Source organism: Spea bombifrons, chromosome 6 (assembly GCF_027358695.1).
Source record: "Spea bombifrons isolate aSpeBom1 chromosome 6, aSpeBom1.2.pri, whole genome shotgun sequence".
Lineage (NCBI taxonomy): Eukaryota > Metazoa > Chordata > Amphibia > Anura > Pelobatidae > Spea > Spea bombifrons.
In genome coordinates, this window is record NC_071092.1 from 37993674 (window position 1) to 38015719 (window position 22046).

General features: G+C 41.5%; 1 protein-coding gene across 3 annotated transcripts in view; it reads right to left on the minus strand.

Annotated features, from left to right (window-relative positions):
* The window catches only part of RASAL2 (RAS protein activator like 2), a 105391-nt gene that overhangs the window by 38189 nt on the left and 45156 nt on the right, over positions 1–22046 (minus strand). For 2 of the 3 annotated variants that reach the window (XM_053468719.1, XM_053468718.1), the window contains exons 2-3: positions 15815–15942; positions 13745–13871 (exon numbers count right to left, since the gene is read on the minus strand). In XM_053468719.1, coding sequence (XP_053324694.1) covers positions 13745–13871; positions 15815–15942 — 255 coding nt within the window. Of the gene's footprint in view, positions 1–3947; positions 3976–13744; positions 13872–15814; positions 15943–22046 lie in introns of those variants that run through there. The other variant, XM_053468720.1, reaches the window with a different exon arrangement.

Below are 22046 nucleotides of genomic sequence, written 5' to 3' on the forward strand. Positions count from 1 at the left end.
GATTCTGAAGTTTCTACAGAATAAGACAACATCTTAGGATCTGGGCTCAGAGAATACACCCCTCTTGAGGGTCATTTTGTATTTTGTGACCCAAAGCATGACATCGTTACCTCTGCTTCATTTACTGCTGCCTGTCGCTCTAAGCTGTTGCTTGTCCTTTACAGAATCCTCTTGCTTCAGTGCATCCCCATGTCCTCCATTTGTTTCTTTCTTCAACCTCCTTTAACTCTTTTCTCATGGAGAGGTTTCATATTCAGGACGGGTTAATGTTGCATGAAGAATATCTTCTACTCTTTGGGTCAACTGGCAGCCTACAAGCCTCCAGTACCCCTCTACGACAGAATTCTGGAGTATATCCGGTATTATACCACAGCTCTCCAACAGCATATCAATGGCAATGTAAAAATTATTGTGTAGACACCTCGATATTAAAGGGGCAGCCAAGCCAAAATATTAGTTTTTTGTTCAGTGATCGGTGGAGTAAAGCAAGTTTCTCTCAGTTGAGTTTTAATGAGGTCTTGGGATAAGGACTTCAAGTCAATCATATGAAGAAAAAATACATTTTGGTTGTTTTTAAGGAACACAAGAACATGTATTCCAGACAATATCTTGTGAGGAACTTACAGCTACTCGGTTCAATGGGCTGCCAAAGAAAATGATCTGATCTCCTGAGCCCAGCAAAGCATTGACGATCATTACATCCACGAGTTCTTCTTTCCAAAGGGGGTCATTCGTTTCCAAAGACAAGCTTTTCTGATTTGTCCTCGATTCTCCTGATCCAGAAGCATCTGATGGATTCTTCTCATAGTTACAAACTTCAGCCCTTTTCATCTGGGCATAAAGGTTCTCCTGATGTGGCCTTGATTAGGTCAGAAAGAGCTAAATAGGAAGCTTTATGTGTCTTTGTTGGGCCAGGGGCTTATTTGTGCAAACCCGATTTAAAAACAAATATACTCTTCTATTTAATGCTATTTATTTATTTTTATTTTTTTGCAATATTCCATCGCGGCTGCAGAATGAAGAATGATGGCGCGTTTTAGAAGTTGTGATCTCTGCTGCTACATAGGTGAAAACATGCATGTAATTTTATAATAATTGAAAAAGATGAATCAGAATCTTTCCAGCACCAGTAAAGTACAAAGCCTCTCTCTATCATTATTACTAGGTGGTGGCCTGTTGCGGGAGGTGTCATTGTACCATTTTTATTTCATTGTTCTTGCCAAAAAAAAAAAAAACACCGACGCGTCCTTAGCACTAAATTTAACTGGTGTGATGAATCAGGAGTAATTAAATTGTCTAAAGTTACAATACGCAAAAGGTTAATATACAAATGTTTTGTGGGTAATGGCGTTTCACGTGTTTTATGTACAGATTACTTATTGCAGGACAATGCAAATGCCAAGAGAAGTGGTGATGGTACATCTGGCTGGTTATTTTAAGGAGATTTTTCTTATAGCTTAGTTATTGTTCATAGTTTCGAAAATATATGAAAATCCTATCTTATGCCCATTAATGACTTATCCAGTAAACCAACCAGGGAAGAGGGTCAAGCTGGCGACAGCTGGGATATATTCGGAGTTTAAAGCTGTGAATATAACAGGATCATTTAAAACATTTAACGGGGACGCCCACCTTTGTGTTTATCACTGGTATCAGGACTATGTGTTTGTTTTTTCATTATTCATTATGAAGGGCCAACATTGGCAAGCTTCTTCAGCGTGAAGGGCTGAGCTGGCCCTGTATAATGCATAATTCAATAGGTAACGGGACTTAATGAGGCCGAGATTTGCATCAAAAGCCGACACGGCCGGCATTTTAATGAGATTCCTGTCCCAACATTATCCCCCATTTTCATCACTCAACCTTTATTAAGGCTGCCTGAGCCATTCAACAACTTAATAGGAGATAAATAACTTAGCGAGGCTGAATAATCATACATATCAAATCCTCCTAAACAGGACGTTAAGACGCCTGCTCCCATGGAATTACACCGCAGGTAGGTTTCTAATACATAGATATTGCTCATTTTAATTTATAAACACCATTATTTGGCATTAATATTTTGGAACAAATAAATGCTAAAATATCTGCTGTTTCAGAACCAGATCAAGAAAGGAAAAAAGGGTATAGGACTGTCAGAGCAAAAGATTCTCTCTAAAAGCGAATTTACAGAAGAAAGTTGAATGTATCGGCTACGCCGTTCTAGTTTTGCAAGTTCGCTCTGTCACTAATAGGAAACGTAAGCTGAAAGCATCACTTTGTTGGGGGATCATAACAAAAAGACTAGTGATTCATACAATCGCTTTTGTTGTTTTCGCTTGTGTTGCATGTATCTAAAAGTAAAAGGCCAGCAAAGTGTTGCTCGAATACTAGGTAAGCAAAAAAAATGGCAGCGTAAAAGCAAAAGACATTACAAACATACGCGAAAGGGCATATAAACACACCCAAACATCTATCTATTCATCACGACAGCAAAGTGGCAATTAAATGCATAAACAGGAAAGCAAAAGTGTTTTAAAAGACCAACTCCACCCGATTAATATCACCAGAAAGCAACATATACAAATTACACCCCACGATCTCCCTGACCAGGTTACCCCAATAAAAATGATTCCACCATAACAAACACATTTGAACCAGTAAGGTAAGTAAAGGGCCGTGGGCCCTGCTTATGTGCAAATGATAAGACTACAAAATGCACAAGGAGGGCAGCGCAGGTTTACTCTCAACTACATCGCTCTACACAAGGCTCTGAGTCAATGGAAAACTTCCAACACGTCAAACCTTCTCGCATTTCTCTAAATCACATAACGTGGCTGTGTGCTCCTTAGAATACTTTTAGGTTTACTAAAAGGAACATCACAGCCTTGTTCACGTGGGTAAAACACGGCTCCCTCCTGACACTGAAGGGTTAATGGCAATAGGTGCAATCAAATGCATTGTGGGCCTTCCTGAGCTCCAGTGCTAGACAGGAGGACTTTCCAGAAGCACAAGCTATGCAGATCCTGGCTTTTAGACAGGGGAGGGTAATTAGAGCTGGGTTTACGTTTCAGCGCGATCGCCTTCCTCCAGGGAGAGCCAGAAACACACAGGAATCCATTCACCAGTACAGATACGGACCAAAAACCATCGCACAATGTGAGCGCTTTCAGCCGGACTCTGGAAACCTCACCTGGAGTATCAGGTGTTACAAAGACTTCTTTCCACGTCTGCCTGGAAGTCGAAAGAAATGCTGTTTTGGTATGCAGACTATCACATGATTAGCGAGCTCTGCGAGCCTGCTGGGACGCTGACAATATACACAGGTGGGTGGCCGCCGGATCAGTGAATTGGACAGACCCGATTAACTGGGATATTTGTGTGTGTAATATATAATATATATATGTGTATTTACAGTCTACATCGTTACTAGAGACTCTCAGATCAAATGAAATCATAACTATTAACACTATGCCCACAAAGCATACAAGCGGTTAAACAAGTAAAGCTTACTTTAAATGAGGTACAGACTGTAGAATAAGAGCAAACACCTACCTTGCCTTCCAGACAGGCTTTTAACTATTTAACAGCCAGACTAGGGGCTGAGTGTAAGTACTTACAGGTGAACCACCTGAGCGCAATGCCCCACACCCCCTCTGATGCCGAAATAGTTAACTACTCCCAATACTCGCTACTTACAACAAATCCACTGTTAAAAGTATAAATCACAAGGAGAAAGTCTGTACATCTGCCTATCTATTAACACACAATTCTGAGATCAGTACTGCCAACAAACCAACCCTTCCAAAAACTAATATGCACTTTATATATATAATATATATGTATGTATGTATGTGTGTGTATATATATATATATATATATATATATATATATATAATCTCTATCTCTATATATATCTATTCCAACTGCTCCTCAATCCCATTCTGGGAATCCAGCGAAAGCCTCACCTGTGAACTGCATGTTGTGCTGACATCATATTGCTGGAATGACACAGAATCGGAGTTCCTGCTCGGATGTCTCTGCCTTCCTGTATGAGGGCAGCCTCCCTGCTAGGAATGCAGAAAAGCCTGAGATCCAGCCTGTCCGGCCCAATCACATCCACCAATTGGCACATCCAAACAAAGGCTGTCTCAATGCACACACAGTGTCACTGAAACAATGTGAGACTCTTCCTCCTATCACAAGGGTGTGCTGGGACTGAAGGGAGGTGTGCGGGGAAGGGGGTTGGGATGGGAAAGACTCCTCAAACAAAACCTTGATTTTCTGGAGTCAGATCCTCGCCGGATTGGTCGTGGCCCATTTTATAAGTTTACATACGGCGCGTATGGAGTTTCACATTGTTTCCTCGTCTGTGCATTTTCTGCAATATTTGACAGTCGAGTAATCAGGAGGATCTCAAGGGGCGGTGGCAAGTAATATTTGTTTAAAAAGAAAACCTTAATCATAAATACATCTGAAGTTTAAGAAGTGCATGCTGGCTATTGAGTGGTTACTTAAAACGTTATAAGCTGGAAATACAATTAGGTTTGAACCACCCTGTGGAACCAAATGGGTTAATTTTAGTTTTAAGCACACTTTTCCTGGTGATTATCTCGCCCCAGATTAACAGCAGGATCAGGTGTCTATGAAGACTTTCAATGGCAACAAGGAGGGGATTCTTGCAATCTAGATACTCTGCAGCGACAGGTAGCATTCTTTAACTTCTACATAACAGGCAATGAGGATCTATGAATGTACCGCTCTTGGGCTTCTACGATTTTTGGCTGCATTCATTCGCACAACCATCACTCACACATGCTAACCCTGGCTAGACCTCAACAAAAAAAAGTGAAGGTATTTTACCATTGTCAGGGGCAAAAGAGGCATTTCCCCTCTATGGGAATGACACAGTGGGTTTAGATTTTGTGAGACAGGGCAGAAGATATGTGGTGCACACATACTGCCACTTCTATTTCTATTACTTCCATTGTCTGTGCCCAGTGGCACTTAGCATGCTTTCAATGGCAAGCTTTTATTCAAGGGTCAGCCCTCCCCTCCCCCCTTCGCAGTGCTGCCCAGCAGGAGGGGGGCTGTTAGGTTTCCCAGCCCAGCTCCTCACTGTGTGGGATCTGAGGACAAATAGCATGCTGGCCCTTTAACATGGGGGAAAACCTAAACAATGTGCGCGGGTGGGGGGAAAATACCCTCCCTGTGAAAAGCCAGCAGAACTATCCACCTATTCCCATATAATAGGATAAATACACAGTGGCTGTGCTGCATGGACACCATGCTTCCCAAACAGAAAAATAAAATTATTGGTACATCAATAAAGGTCCTTAGCACACTTACTGGAAGGTGGTTCCATGTATACACCACCCTTTCCGAAACAAAGTACTTGCTATTTTTGCACCTTAATTGCATCTCATGTCGCACCTTTCGCCAGCCAACGTCTTTTTGAGAAAAATGCGTTTCATGAGACGCTAGACTTTTTGTTTCTCACCTTTGTATAGAATGGAATCAGCGTGTTTGCAAATAAGGTGACAGTAAACAAAAGGCAGCAACGCACCTGACAAGACTCGCTCTCAGTCCGAGGGGCCGGGGAAAACTCACAACCCCTGAACTACTTTTCCTTTAAATAATCCTAATAGACTGTAAGCTCTGTTAACCGGGCATTATATTCATGTTATTGTCAATCTCCTATCCATACAGAAAGTTACATATTTACAGCCTATGTTTTGGCACGCAGAACACGCTGTTTATATAGATTTATAGCATCTCGCCTCACCGATAAGAGCCAGAGGGAGAGGAGTTCTTTGCTTTGGTTGTTTTATGACATTTAAAGGACCAACAGGCTTGTGTTCCTGTATGTGCGACTTTGGGGGTTAAAATAAAAGGTGGTCCTTCGGGGGTTATATCAGAGGTGGTCCTGGTACACAGACTGACGTAAAGCCGTTACCATGACAACCACTTAAAGATCCAATCAGCAGGTGATACGGTGATAAAGCCACTTTAAAACTTTGCACTAGAATCCCTTTCCACCCGCAACCCCCCATTGTGTCTCAGGGTGGTCAAATGGCAAAACCCTGGGACATGAAACAGAGCAGCGTGTGACATTTACCCAAACAGCCCCCCACTTAGAAAAAATAAACAGAGGGCCAAACTCCGACGCGCTGCAGTGCCTAATCTCAACGGTGCGCTCCAACCTTCATGAGCACGGATATGACACCTTTTTAGTTGACTCCTCTAAAGATTTACCAATTTGTGATTTTTATAAATGAATGGCTGGAAGAAAAAAAACAATTTATATAATTATTTTAACATATAAACAGCTTTTTATACTGAACTAATTAAATTTAGAGCTTTATGAGCATGTGTAGGCATGGAGGCGTTCCACCTGAAAGTTAGGCGGCGGCAGCATGGTAGGTGAGAAGGGGAGTAGTGTATACTATACTGTCAGAGTCAGTGTGTATGTGTGCATATGTATAGCACTAGAGTCAGCCTGTGCATGTGTGCGTATATAATGTAGTATAGTGCCAGAGCCATTATGTCTACTGCATTGTAGTGTCAGATTCAGTGTGTATGTGTCCATAGTGTTAGTGTGTATTGTTATATATGTATAGTGTTAGCCAGCATACGTGTATAAGAGTGTGTTGGTAGCGTGTATGGGGTTTGTTACAGCATGGCATTAGCATGAGTGCGCACGTATTAGTATTAGTGTGTACATGAGCGTAGAATGAAGTGTGTTAAAGTTTATAAGAGTGTGTCTGTTATTGTATGGTGTTAGAGTGTGTAAATGTATGTTACCGTATGGCAAGGCTCAACAAACTCTGGTCGCCAAGTTGGGCACTATATGAAAATAAAAACATGACTGAGAAAGAGAAAAACTGGCTACTAACTTTTAGGCTGGCTCCTAGATCCAAGTCAAATTTGTTGACCCCTATTGTAGCCGCCATGTACTGTTTTAAGGGAAACACTGTTTGGGGGCATATGCCTTAATGACGCTGAGAACCCAAATCCGATTGTGGGTTTAATAATAATAATAATAATAATAATAATGGAAGGGGGAGCACTGGGAATATGTGAACATATACTCCTAATGCCCATGCTTGCACACATTCTGCTTGGAATGCTGGGTAAAAGACTGACTGTCCCTTTAAGATCCTCTCAATAAATGCAAGCTAACTGAAAAAAGGATTACTTTACTCTAAAAATAAGCAATATTTATTTAACACATCTTGGGCGACGAAGCTCTCCAAGGGCAATCTTGGCACAGTCAATACCCTTTCTATGCCCACCCTCTCTAATCTCAATTAGCAATGCAAGCTTTAGATGCTCAGTTCTTCCCACTGCATTCCTTGTAGGTTACAGCTTCTCGGCAACAGCGGGATTGTCACTAATTAAAAATCATTTAATTCAGCGCTCACCCACACAGTGATATGTGCCCTCTGTAGACCGGGCTTCTTTAGCGGAATTTCTATTTTTCTTTCCAGAGAACATTAGGAAAATATTTTGACCAAGTCAACTCTCAAAAGAGCACTCGGAGCTGCAGCAATTAAAAGAAAATTTGCAGATCTGAAAAAGTCTACTGAGTGTATATTAACGATAATGGGTTCTTATTCATATTTGCCAAGTAGGAAAAGTGGAGATGAATATTGAACCCACCAGGATCTGCACAGATCAGTAGGATTTCTTCTGTAGCCCCTTAACAACTTTATCCCTTTATCTGCAGATTTGGAGGCCGCCAACGCAATATTTTGGGTGACTTTTTTCAGAGCTGATTCTTTGTGGCAATGCTACTGAAGTCTGTTCCTCCTCAGACTTCATTAGAGTATGCGGCTGGGTGATTAACACTGAGCCACTCTATTATTTGCTGCAGGCTATATGATGAGTCTTTCAGACTGGGCTAAGATAACAGAGCTAGAACATTTTATATAAACTTTATATGATACAATAACGGTATAATATTTTTAAAATATATCAGATAGCAGTAATAATAATTAAAAATAGGGGCGTTCCTCTTTAAGAGATGAACACTCTAAGGAAGGGAGCCCCAAAATCAGAGACTGGATAGGGTTTTGCATGGGGAGGGAGAGGACTGTCTCAATCCCCCCATCAATTTTCTGGTTAGATTGCAAATTTGCAAGAGCTGGGTCCTCTTCTGCTTCCGGAAACATAAACCTCATGTTTGTTTGCGTTTTTGTTAATGTTGTGTTCACCCCTATTGTAACAGCAGAATCTGATGGTGCTCTGTTCATAAAATGTAACAACAATTTGTATGATGTGGAAGGCACTTGACTGATATACTTAATGGACATCATACCAGAATTCATAGCATGGAAAAGCAATTTTTGGAGCTTTAACTTATTGAAGGGGTTTATGGACTTGATCCTTGAAGCAGAGCTGTAAAATACTGGTTCTGCAGGATAAGGGGGCCATATTGTTATAATCACACTTTTCTAGTTCGGCTAGCCCTGACTATAAATTCCACATCCTTGATGGATGGTTTAATGACCACATCAAACACCTGTGTATATACATAATTATATAAGTACACATACTGGTGCATTTCCCATAAGCCACACTAAAAATGTGCCTCGACTGCCATGCTTTTCAGAGGTGCCAATGGAAAGGCTTAACACTAGCCTCCCCTACCCACGTACACCATGCACTTCTTGCCACGGACCTGTCAATCTCTTCCCTGCCCCCACGCATTTTATGTATAGTGTATATGCTCATCATTAAAGTGGCTCATCTGGCAGACCCTCACCACACCACAATTCAAGAGACCTACTCATCAGCCCCTCCTGCCACCAACATGGAACACCATCCAACAGCCATTCTTCTCCCTACATACAACATGGTGGTGCAGCAGCCGTTCTCTTCGTCCTGCACATAACATGATCCAGCAGCCCCTCTCCATTGTCCACCAGAGCCATGGTGTGAATTTTCATACGGCAAAGATGCGTTTCTACCAACACAAGGCTGAATCATTCAGACTGGAAAAAAAGCTTAAGGGGCAACAGGGGCTTGATGTATGGGACCCCTCCTTAAATTTAATTTGTCAAGCCCAAATTACTATAGGGCCATTAAGTATGCTGTACAGAGAGAGAAGGCAGATCACTGCTTGCATCCAATGGAGTTTTATTCAACAGAAACTCATACAAAACACCTGCCCCAACCACATGTATGTAGAGCTTCTGAATTTGCCAGGGACTAGCCAGACATTTGCAAATGGATAGTTACCCTTGAATAAAAGCATCAGTCAAATCAGTTCTTTACACTTTGCAATGTCCCCCATACGGGAAACCCCACGCATTTCAGCCACTGCAAGCTCAGCATGAGGATAAATGGAGCCCAGAGTAATCAGACTGCTGGAAATTGCATGTTTCCAACCATCACACGTGAGAAAGAAGTGCAGCAGGTTAGATTTTGTCTGCCATTTTCTAAAAATAAGAAACAAAAAAAAACAACCATTAGAGTTACCTGCCACAATCATTGCTGTTTACAGGAGGGGAACTAATCAATCCTATATTAATTTAAAAATATATGCACGGCTCCTGTCATCTCTTAATATTATGCCTAGCCTTTTTACCAATGCATGTTCGAGATGATAATCATCTTATAATCAGCCTAAAATAATTATTCAAATTATTCAAGTTACATAAAAAGTGAACTTTACCGCAATGCTCCTGAACCTGGCAGATGTACGCTGCATTGTGCAGTTACATCTTGGATTCTGCAGAGACCAAGGATAACTATGACGAGCCGTTGAATTTGACCGAATTTGGTGGAAAGTTTAATGCAAGTTGTTCCGAGAGTTCGGTTAAATTCTAAAAAGTCTAAAGATTGTAAGTTAACACATTTTCAGACTTGACAAACTCAAGGAACCACAGCTCATATCACCTAACTTTTTAGTCTCTAAATAAGCCTTCTCAAGTCCCTAAGTTGGGTTGGTCCTGCTGGTTACTGTGGGCTCCTAAATCCCATATACATTTCATTGAGTTTTAGCTACTGAATATGTTCGTAAACAAACTCAACGCATGGCATTCAGGTGAGATCGGCACCTTAAACTTCCTATGGAGTGACCAGTGACTGAGGGGTTAACTATCCTCAATGGATGAAGTCACCATCTGCGAAGCTTCTAAATGAGTATTTAATAGCAGCCTCAATCTTGTATGTAATGAACGAAGAGCCGAATTATTTTCTTTGACTCATCCAAAATCAATCCAATTCATTCGGTGCACAGATGGAGGAAGCGATCTGTTGCTACCCAAGAAGCGAATGCATGGTGCAGTGAAAGAGACAAACAGGGGGAAATTATGTAACTTTTTTTTAATGAACACAGGATATGATTTTCAAATTCAAATGCCAGAGTCGTAAGCAGGATTTCAGATGGCACATTCATTTGTTTACATCGATGAAAATGCTAATCTGATAATCATGCACAGAAGGAGCTGTGACGTTCCCAACCACCGTTTAACGTAGAGATTGAAAGGTTGGGGGGGTAGGAGAGCCAGCCTTATCACTTTATCTACCCAGATCAGCACCACCGAGTACAGATCCAGCAGAAATATCAGCTGTGCATATAATGATCAGCGATGGCCGCAGCCCGGCCAAAAAAGATGGACAAGTCATCAAACTGGACCTGCCGACTTCTACAAACACATCTACGGAATGCTTCGGTATCGCATTATTAAAGTAAGTTTTAGAAATTGTTCTATTGTCTTCTTGATAATACAAACAACCGTGTAACATCTGACTCTCTGCCGAACAGATAAGATGCAATGAGGTTTATGTATCAAGTGCTCCAGGTGGAACGTTTGAAAAGTAGCCTTTCCACGAAGTTCCTGGCGGCTGGACAATTCCATTGGTTGCTATGATGGCCACCTATAAATGTTTGCGCAAGAACCACTTTTTACGCTTAAGTCCTATCGGGTGTTTTGAACAAAAAAGGTTTTCAGTTCACCTTAATTGCTTTATAAATACCAAGTAATATGTATAAACCCATTACACGAGACATAGGAAATAACCAAAGACATTTTTAGGAAAGGCAGAACAGGTTTCGTGAGCCTACAGAAATCCGATGGTGCTAGAAGGTGATTAGAACCGGCAGGTCATGGACCCTTATACACGATTAACATCTGTGCTTTCTTATTTTGTGTTTTTATATGCCAAAAATATCACTTCCTACTTCATTTCAAGTAATTCCAAATGGATAATCATAATAAAGAATGCCTGCTACAAAAACAGCTGTAGATTATTGCTAAACATAATATATACATGAAAAAAGTTTTGTTTTTTTCTCTTAACTATTAAATAGAATAACCAATTGTCTGTTTTGCCCCATGAAAGCTGCCATATTGTTTCCACATCCCATGTTTTAAATGGGCTTAAGGTTTGTGATAATACATTTCCAGACACACACACTAACACCAGATGTTCTTCAGCAGAATTTATCTACCAAAATAACGTTCTTTTATATAGTGTACCATTTATGGCAATTATTTGTGCTTTTGCCTCACTAAAACCTATTCAACATCGCTAAAGAGAGTCCTCAAAATCTAGAACTTGCTAAATTCGCAACTGTTTCCACCAGTAAACGAAAGAAAAATACTACCTTGGGTATCAACGTACATTCCATTGGTATTTAGATTGTAAAAAGGGTGGGACACTGTCGCACGTAAAAACACCAAGAAGACAGCATCAACAAATGCAGCCACTAATTCCTCATCCTTAACGAGTGTGGTTACGCTCTCCTACACCAAAGCTGCTGGGAGGTTTCATAACATTGTAATTACACCACCTTAACCATGGGTAGGGATTGTTTGGAGTTCAAGGGTCCTGGTCATACTCAACATCATCAGATACACCCAGTAAACATGGGCCATCAAGTCATCTAGACACCTATCAAGTGGATTCTGATCAATTAACATTACAGAGATCACTACCCAACTTCCACATAATTAATACAAAACCATTTTGTAGAATTTAAATGAGCATCTGAAATGGATGTTGTACGGCCCCCACGAACAACCACAGAATTTAGAAGAAAAGTGGACATAAGATCACTTAGCACCTTGGCTTCATCCGGAAACCTGGGCTCCAGTGAATTTTATTCTTGGAATGTACAGAAAAACCAGCGGAATTTTGAGAACTTCTCCGGCAAGAGCACCAGCATGTGACCTGCCGATGCCATCACAAGTTCTGACAAAACACTTTATCAAACGCTCTTTATACACTACTGGGGTTTTATAGGCACAAAGCACTATTTATAGTACATGAAAGTGTTTACGCTGTTTTAAATCAAAGGGGTTTCTTTAGTTGAATACCACAAATTGCTCATGTCCTTCACATAGACTCTGCCATTTACAACACTAATTAACCTACCTAATTGTGTTTACTGACTAAAATAAACAAAGGATGTGTACTTGAAGCCCGTCTTATGTGTTTACCATAGAAGAAGCCGTTGTAGCTCACCGAGGCTCTGTAGAAGTGAAAGATTTAGAAGTGGTCATGCCATCCTAGCAACCAACGGAAAGATCCTACTTGGGCCGGTTCATTTGTCGCCACAGCGATAAGACCACTTTGCACCAGAAATGAATAAATATACATACACACAAACACACGACTCCCATTTTATCATGATCTGCAGTTTAAGTTATTCAGTTGGGCTAAAAAGTGGAGGTGGAGTTGTACTATAAAAACTTTTTGCATTGGGAAGAGTAACAAAAATCAACTAACTGCACTGACACCGTGTTATCGTAACACTATGATGGTAAAGCCGTCTGATTTATGGACCCGAAGTTCAGCCATTAAACCAATTATTTTTTTGATAACTTGCTTTATATTTAGACTCTGGGTAACCTCATTGATAGAATTCCTATTACGCTAACAAGGGGGCTGCTTGGATTATTAAAGCCTCGGGATTGACCTTGCAATGTATGCAATTCCTACAGTAACCGCCCAGTATAACTCGCACTAATTGCTTTATGTTACTGTGTTAATGAACAGTATTAGGCTCTGATAAACACTAGTTGGCTGATAATGTAGAAAGCTTTTTCCTCTGATGACCTTCTGTGTCAGTTTACAGGGAGATATCAGGCAGCCACCACGGGGATACTTTCAAGCGGCAGGGGGCAGCTCTATGACCAGACAAGTCCCTACATGCAGGTATACCTTCCTCTTTAAAGGGGTCATTCACAGCATTTAACACCTGATATCCATTTGTGTATTAAAACTAGTCTTAGATTTTACTTTTTATTTGTCAAACAGAGTAATAGCTTTGAACGTCTGCAGTTTATAGAGGCTGAGATCTGTGACACAGATTCCTGCCCTGGTGTTATTTGCCATTCTCTTCCCTCATCTTTACAAAGGCTGCCAGAACCAATAACTTCATGGGGGATATAATTATTGTAGTTCCCATGATGTACACAAAATGTGGTTTTATAATGACCAATAGATTATATATTCAATGCCTTTACTACCGGAAAACAACATTACATGGGTTTATCTAGTGTGCTAAACTGCAAAAGGTATAATTGTGGGACAGCTCCAGAATCATTTCAAATATTTACTGACCCGTTATAAATTCTCAGTGCAAGAGGAGTGAACACAACAGCAACTCCTTACAGTCTCCTCAGGGTCTCAACGGATTAAAGAAAGCAAAAACATACTGTCCAGAAAGGAAAAGCATGAGGAGCGATGTGATCCAGTTTCCAGAAAAGCAGCTGAAAACGCATAACTTTAATCAATTTCTGGAACTTACCCAGCTTGGTGGCCCCTTCTTGGGGGTATTCTGGAAACTGGCCCTCAGAGGGGACGCTCACTGTTCTCCGGAGGCTGCGACTTTTGCTGGATTCTGGAGGTGGATCCTGAGTTATTTCACCAGACATCTACAAGAAGAGGAGCAAACAAGAATGACTGGCTTCAGTGATGATCCTTGCTAATCTCCTCGCAGCTAAAACAGATAAGTCAGTCCTCCACCTGATCTCTTTATCCTGGACGAGATTACAAGCCCAGGAGCAGAAGCAGAACGCTGTGACTTAAGTAGCTCAGGGGCTCCCTCTAGTGGATGCAAATCAGCATTGCCAGATATCCAACTAACAGCCTGATGCCTGCCAACACCAATGCACCAGGTGACAAGGTAACTGGGCTCTCTGTAAAACTAAATCAAATACCCACTAGCAAAAAACAGTGGCCCATTAAATATTACATTTTAATATCAAACATTCCCAGAATGTGTTTATAAAATCATGTTTTGGAGACAAGTCCCTAAATTTTACCTTGCACATGCTCCTCCAAATGCATTTAGACAGTAACACAATTTCACCAATTTTTAGCTGTGCAAATTAATCATGAACGGCAGGTACAATATATCTCAACTGAAACACTATCAGTGCTGGACAAAACCTAGGAGTCGGGAGTGAAACATTTAGAAGCCACGAATGATATCTATTTTATGTCCTCCTCCAGCTTAATTTTTATGGGTAGCTTCTTATCTCCCAAGACATAACTCTGAAAGTGATCTGACGAGCCCAATAGGTAAAAATAATTTGAGATGGAGGGGGGTCATTCTGATTTTTGACCAATTATTTGCTAAACTGCTATAAACCAAGTTCCTAGTTATAAATTAAAATGTTCCTGTCCAAAACACCCAAGTTTTATTAATACCGAATGTGAGTATTTTTACCGTCTGAGAAATTTCTACCCATGTCAGTTGCCCCCTTAGCTACAGCCCATCAATAACCACTTGTCAATATAATCCTCTTTATTTGTGTGACTTTAGCTGCTTTTCGGGGTTGGGGTTATAGCGGATAGAATGAAAGACACATGCAGCGCATTAAATCCGTGGGCTTCCTTGGAAGTGCCAGTCACGGATTCTGGTTTCAGAGAAGCAAGGCTACAATCCCAATTACACAGCAAGCGGAAAAGTATTCCTCCCACCAGCAACAGGAAAACAAGTACTTGGCAGAAAGATGTGCTTTCGCGATGGCTCCTGCGTGTTTGCCGTAGAGGGTTGAGCAGATTACCCAGCACGCTGTTAAATACAAATTATCTGGGGGTCTCTGATGTTCAATGAATGACAGCCATAAAAACAGAACAGGAAAACAAGGGCCTGGCGCTGCCCCAGCATGTGAATACAGCAACGTCAGTCCAACTCCTGAAATCCTGGTTCAGCCAGCCACCCCAATTTTTGGCATACGACTGGCGTAACCAATATTTCTGAGGGATCTTGGTCCATGTGCCTCGGCACGTGCCACACGTGGCACCCTTAACAGTGACTGCAGGTCCAACCAGATCACATGGGGGGAGGGGAGACTGTTCTCCTGTTCTCTGTGGGTTTTCTCAAAATATTTTTTTAATGTCTGAACTGCAAACTCAATTTCCAAACAGGTCAGCGGGCGTTCACACTGTTCCTTTAGCTTGTCACATTTCACACCTAACCCATTCAGACGCAACATTTTAAGGTGTTAAAGCAATTCACGCGGAATGATGGAGGCAGGGTGACGTGTCTGCAGTCCACGCAGCACCCGGGGTACCCTGCCGGCTGCATGTTTATGAATAGGTTAACGTATTAGTTAGGCTCCTCGTCTTTCTGCAGATAATATAATAAGTTGCGTTCATACACAACTGGACTTTTACCGATAGAGCTAATTCTACAAGCTACGGATACAGGAATGCAAGCGGTACTAATGATCGCATTGCCCCTACGGAGAGCCAACAGAAATTATGTTACATGATTCCTAAACCAACATTGGCTAGAATGGGTTAATCGTTTAAGAGGAACGCACTTTACTGCCCTGATCTGGCTTTTGTTCCCCAATCGCACCCTCACCTCATCTTCTCGGTTAAGCAGCACCAGTTGGCTTTCGGTCAGGATGCAGTACTTTCTCTCCCACGTGGTCGTCTCGTTGTAGGGCGACTGTCCACATGACATCCTATGCGTGGGAGGACCCTTCACATCTAGCAAAGACAATCAGAAAATCAGTAAGTACATTAATGACACAAATCTTCAAATACAGATATTTAGGAGGGAACTCGCACAATTTCTGCCAGCATTGCATTGATAGGACGCGATTACCTTCTGATCTGGACCTACATCGGCAGTTTATTTTATCTCTTGTCGTTAAGAACTAATTGAAGTAGATATAATTCGATTTATATACACAAGAGGCTACTTTCGGATTCAGGGGTAAATAGTAAAATCAGTATTCTTGTTGGTCACTAGAGGGCAGTCATTCCATGACCAGTGCCAAACCCCGAACAAGCGATAACACACTCATTAGGAGAACTAGCCCAGGCAGAGCCCACCACGCAGATGTGTCTGAGACGGAGGGCGTGCAGCCTTTCAGCAGTTTTAGTATGTTTCAGAACGTAAAGGTTAGATAGTGGGAGATGCAAAATTATACAGCAGAAACATAACTGCCGGCAGAAGCTTACAATCTAAATGCAACAACCAGGTTGCTGAATAACACAAAATACAGCTGGTGTACGAACCATTACATTACAGGAAGATAAATCAACTTTTTTATTCACCCATGTGGGTGAAGAGAGCACTCGAAGCATTAACAGGGTTTGAGTTAACATGCAATACAGTAAGATTATACTGGATATATCATGATAGATCCTGCACAGACCTGGCTGCACGTATATAAGCCTGCCGGGGAAGGAATACGCTACCATATTAACATAACTATTTTAAATGTTAGAAGATACAGGTTTACAGGAAACATATTTATTGTTTTTGGCAGATGAGTTAACCTCTAGCTCCAGAAGCACCCAAGGGGTTAAACAATAAGGAGTTGCCGTTAGACTGGTGACACACAGCTCTCCCATTACACTTTGTAACTGGGCAGAGCTGCTCCCAGTGTAGTCCAGACACTCCGCTGCCCTTTCTTTATCGGGGGATTTTGGAAAATCTCAGCTTGTGGAATTTTTTTTTTGTCAATGAGCTTATGACGCGGTATAAATGAACAAGAACATGCAGGAAATGAGTCAGTCCCGTCTGTCAATCTCCAACGCTGCCCAAAGGGAGATGGAAATCCTCCAAAAAGAGAAATGAATGCCATTACAAGGTATTGATTTTAAATTAGGCGAGAGAATTCCACGTAGGGTACTGCGAGACGAGAGATTTAGGTGGAAACATCAGGAGCTGGTTACTGGGCTCACTTATAAAAGACATTCTAAGGATGAAGTGCCACTTATTAATTACTACATAATAAAGCCCCCGCTTCCACGGACACAGTGGGCAGGATCATCATTCTTACATATTAAAAATCTCAGGGTATAAACTGTTTTACTTGAGGGTACCAGGCGGCCCTGAGCGAGAGTACAAAGAATTGTCACCTTTACAGCTCTAGAAAACCCGACGTGCAATTATCCCGGGCTAAATATATTCCAACATTACTTAAAGTCTGACCCTGACTTTTATCTAGGCTCGTTGCAATTACTGAAAAGTCACTTGGACTACACGTGAACAAGGGGACGTACCCATTGTACAGCGCTACGGAATTTGATGGCGATATATTAAATAAATAATAACTAGTTCTAGTACAGGGATTTCGGCAATATTAACATAGACACAAATGCGGACATGTTAACAAAAAGAAAACTTTCCAACACCGTGGGGGAGAAGCGTTCACTTTCTAATCTATATACCAGCTTTACAAATCCCCTTTTGCTCCGTACAATGAGGCATTGAAGAAGAATCAGAAAGTGGTCATTTCTTCTCCCTGCAGGATCAAGAGGTCAAGTCATGCTTTTCACATGCTAATGTCTGCCAAGGATAGACAGACGAGCAGAGACGCTTCTTTAGCGTACCCTCGGCTTGTCGCTTCCCTGATGGAATGAAGGAGGCAAACCAAAGCCGCTTTCCCATGGATTCCAAAGCACCGCTAGATACGGTTCTGCATATTCAGAGCTTGCCTTGTTTTATATAGCGGCACGGAGGCACAGATAGCCACCGATTCCATGCAACAAAAAGCAGATCACTGGGAAATAAATTAGTTTATAATCCCAGCAAATCCACAGCTAATGTGCCGGATACAATTAGGAACAAAACGCAAATCAGACTAAAAAACACTGTATTTATAGCGGTTTGTGGTCTTTCAGCATTTCACTTTGCCCAGAAGGCTCTGTGATAAGCATCCAATGGCCGGCAATTTATCTGCAACACAAAGCCGATTGCTGTTGAAGACAAATATAAAAGGGACACTTTAATGCATAAGATAGGTGCGTGGTGTCTGCTTTGCAAATGCATGGGGGGGTATGCAGAATCCCCATTTATCCATTTGCCTTGGGGGTGGGGGTCTGTTCGGACCCTGTGTGCACGCAACAGCAAGGTTCTCATTGTTTTACAAAGATTCAAGCAGCCAATCAGTGACAAAAGTAGTCGGCAGCTGCTGCAGCAGGGCTGCAGTATATAGGTCAGGTACGTGCTTTGCACAGAGTACTTCAATATGCATACTGTCCCTTTAATTAAAACAGAAAAAAGGGTCACCCAGCGTAGCACCAGATCGGCACTCAGTCTGGCATAGAGATGACTTTTAAAAGGGGTCCCATGTGACCAAGACCATTAGTAGCATCTGACCTGCTGAACAGAAACAATGGGGCGTTTGAAATGAAATACGATGAGGCTTTCTGTACTCGAGGAAACGCTAAAGAATATGTCATATTACTGAGAGTGCATGTAATCCGTCTATAACCGGTTAACGCAGAAACGCGTGGCATTAGTATATAAAAAAGAAACGTACACGCAATGCCACGGGCTATAAATCCACAAAGATAAAAACAAAGGGAAGATCCTAATATGCCGTCTATTTATGAGTCTCATTCTTCTGTGATATACTAATAGGCTTAGCTATAACCAAATCAATCCTAAAAGCCCCTCTCGGGTACCAGATCTAAACCTTATTCTATGGTTAGGCCCCAAGGGAAGGAGATAAGTCCGAGGAGGGGGTTTGTTGTACAAATTTTGGGCACACTTATGCTATATTAAATATCAACATATATATACTGGGCTAATTGTATCATAATTCCATGAAATGTGCCCATGAATGCAAACCGGTCATGATTTTTATAACATAGAACGTATATCACGGTAAATGTAAACGTTACTGGGAATTAGACACCCGCTCATGTGCAACAGAGCCAACCATTGCAATCAGAATTTAAACGGGACGCTTAAAACGCTGACAATTAATCTTTCATCAAAATCCGGAGTATGTAAAAATCTGACGTCGCACAAATCCATTCAAACCTAATTACAGATTATCCGAGTACAATACAATTTACTACGGCAAGAGAGATTAATGTCTGCTGACAGACCGGCCTGCACTCTGTAACAAATCCCTGACGGGGTACAAGCCAAATAAAACAAATAAAAATACAAAGTGGGCGAGAGAATCTATGAGCACGCTGCCATTTCATCAGGTTTCAATATAACCCGGGATAAGATGTCCCCAGCGCGGCCATAATGCCGCCATTCATACTGTATTCCTTCACGGCTTAGTTTGCATGGCCCAGCACCCTACCTGCGGGATGCCGCCTGGAACATTTTACAGCAGCAGTAAAGCGACACTGGGTGTTATGTAGAAAGGACAAACATTCTGCTGGTTGCTATGGTGACCTCAATACGTCCACCACTTTGGAACACAATCGTATGCATTCAATATAAAGGACCGGTGTAAAACACACACCGCATTCTTACCGTTCCAGGTGCTTATTACTAAAAGATTGTTTTGAAAATGTATATTTATCAGTCCCACGTAAAAGCCACATCCTGACATTTGCTTACCGCGTCTGCGACCTTTCCACGTAAACTTAACGCTTTAATATCCTACCGAGAAGACTTGTGCCTGTATAGCCCGTCCTGTATATGATTCTTAATGCCAATGTGGAGGCCGAGTCTTCATTAAAATAATTGCCCAGTATGAGCATGCGTGTGCCCGTTCACCCCGAGCAAAACCTGAGACCTATGCCACAGGGTGCGTTTCTCGCTGGGGATAACGTTTCGGCTACTTAGTATAACTTTATGTTCCGGGCCCAACTCTTTTAGATAGCATGCTCTGGCGAGGAGCTCTGCATCATTGAATTATAATATATATATACACTCGCAAGCTTACAATCATACACACACACATACATTTCTTTGTAAAAATAAAAAGGGAACCATGACATTCGTAATAAATCACTTCCTGATTTTCAGTTCTGCTATTACTGTAGGTCTACACGGAAAAAAATTAATTGTAATCCCTGCAATTCTTCCCATAGTAATAAAATACGTGGGAAATTGGAGCTAAACTAGCGCGTCATTCAGACGCAGGATTTCTAAATGTCACACGGAAAATAATTAAGCTGCAAGCGGCCATTGTGAGGAACATGGAGTCTAATATTCAACGGCGGCAGAACATTCACCGGGATTGTAAAGTGGCTATCAACGAAAAGCGGGGATCCTCCTACCTCCCTCCTTAAAATTGAACACAATTAGCTGCCAAGTGTAAACGGCAATTATCTACTTAGGAGCAATGCGAAGCATGACAAAGTATTCTCTGATTTAACACCCACACTGCGATGTGCGGAAACAAAGCCTGCCGGCTCCTAGCTGTGCCATGATCCGAATGAAACTCACCTCAGAGAGGTGACGACAGAGACAAAAATAACGCAGGGAGCCACACACACGCACGCACACACACACAGGCGCTCACACACACATCTCGCTGAATATTTAAGCGCCTTCATTGTTTGCCCACTGCATTTGTTTTCTTTGGGAGTGCAAATCATTTCGTAAACTGCCATAATTAGGGGCTGTGTGGCCAGGCTGACATCAGCTCATTCCAATCTGGTCATTAGGATGCGTGGTTTCTTCTCTCCCTTAACCAATGTGACCGCGTGTGTGTGATGTGATATGGTAACAAGCTGATTAAATACAGCAGGAAAGTAATGTTCAAACCAGCTACATGAAGACAGGGCTAATTTATGGAGAAATTAGGGGCCTGCGTGTGTGTACAATAACATAATTTACATAGGATTAAGGGAACCATATGCTTCCTCATAATAAACAAACTATACATTAGATTGTAACACATTTAAAAATATATGAACTATACCAGATACACAGAGAGAGCTTTAAACTAATATATATATATACATATATATATATATATATAGGATATAATAATTTTCAATAATAAGAGGAAGAAACAGTAATGTACTTAATTTTTTTAAATAATTGCCATGCTGCAATGTGATTGACGACTAAGGCAGTATTGGAGCGTGCAGCTCCGAGGGGGGGGCAGTGTACAGAAGAACCGGACCCACGTAAAATACATTTTGTTTGAGTGATACTGTGTCAGCCATGGAAATGCAGGAGATAAGTAAAGCCATAATGAGAAAGAGTGCAAGCCTTTGAGGCAACGTTTGGTCTCTTCTTCAGACATGGCTAGGAGATTGAACCAGATAAGACTGTACAGGGCAGGCCTTTGATCAGTCATTTGTTAAGTGTGACCTACACACAGTCTGGCTCATGTATGTATGATGGTTATCTAGGTTACTGCATGAGGATGAACGTTTATGCTGCTTTACACCTTTTTCCTATGTTGGCCCCCAAAAAAGGTATCAACTTTAAGATAACTATCAATTTAAGACTATTTTGTTTTTGGCTAATACAGCTACATTCATTGTCTTATTAGGTTTAAGCTGGGAAGCTTACTTCAGAAATATTTATTTACATCTGCAGTCTGGCCTGGGGCTTAACCAATGCCTCAATGTCAGTCTTCAATTACACAGGTTTAACAGATCGCTTCACACGAGGGCAGGTGGATTAACCTGTGTCAGTCATTCCGAAATATTCACAAGTTCTGGGCTGTGGTTTCACTTAAGGACCCTGCTCAACAGCGTTTGTGATTAGCTATACAGTATGAACCATGCGGCTTTACATGGACTTCTTTTATTAATACACAACGGACAATGATTGATGAACAAACATCAGAAACCATATGGTCAGACTGTAGCAGGCAGCAAGTACTCTCCATACACCGACGATACAGCTGCAAATGGACCTACTAACG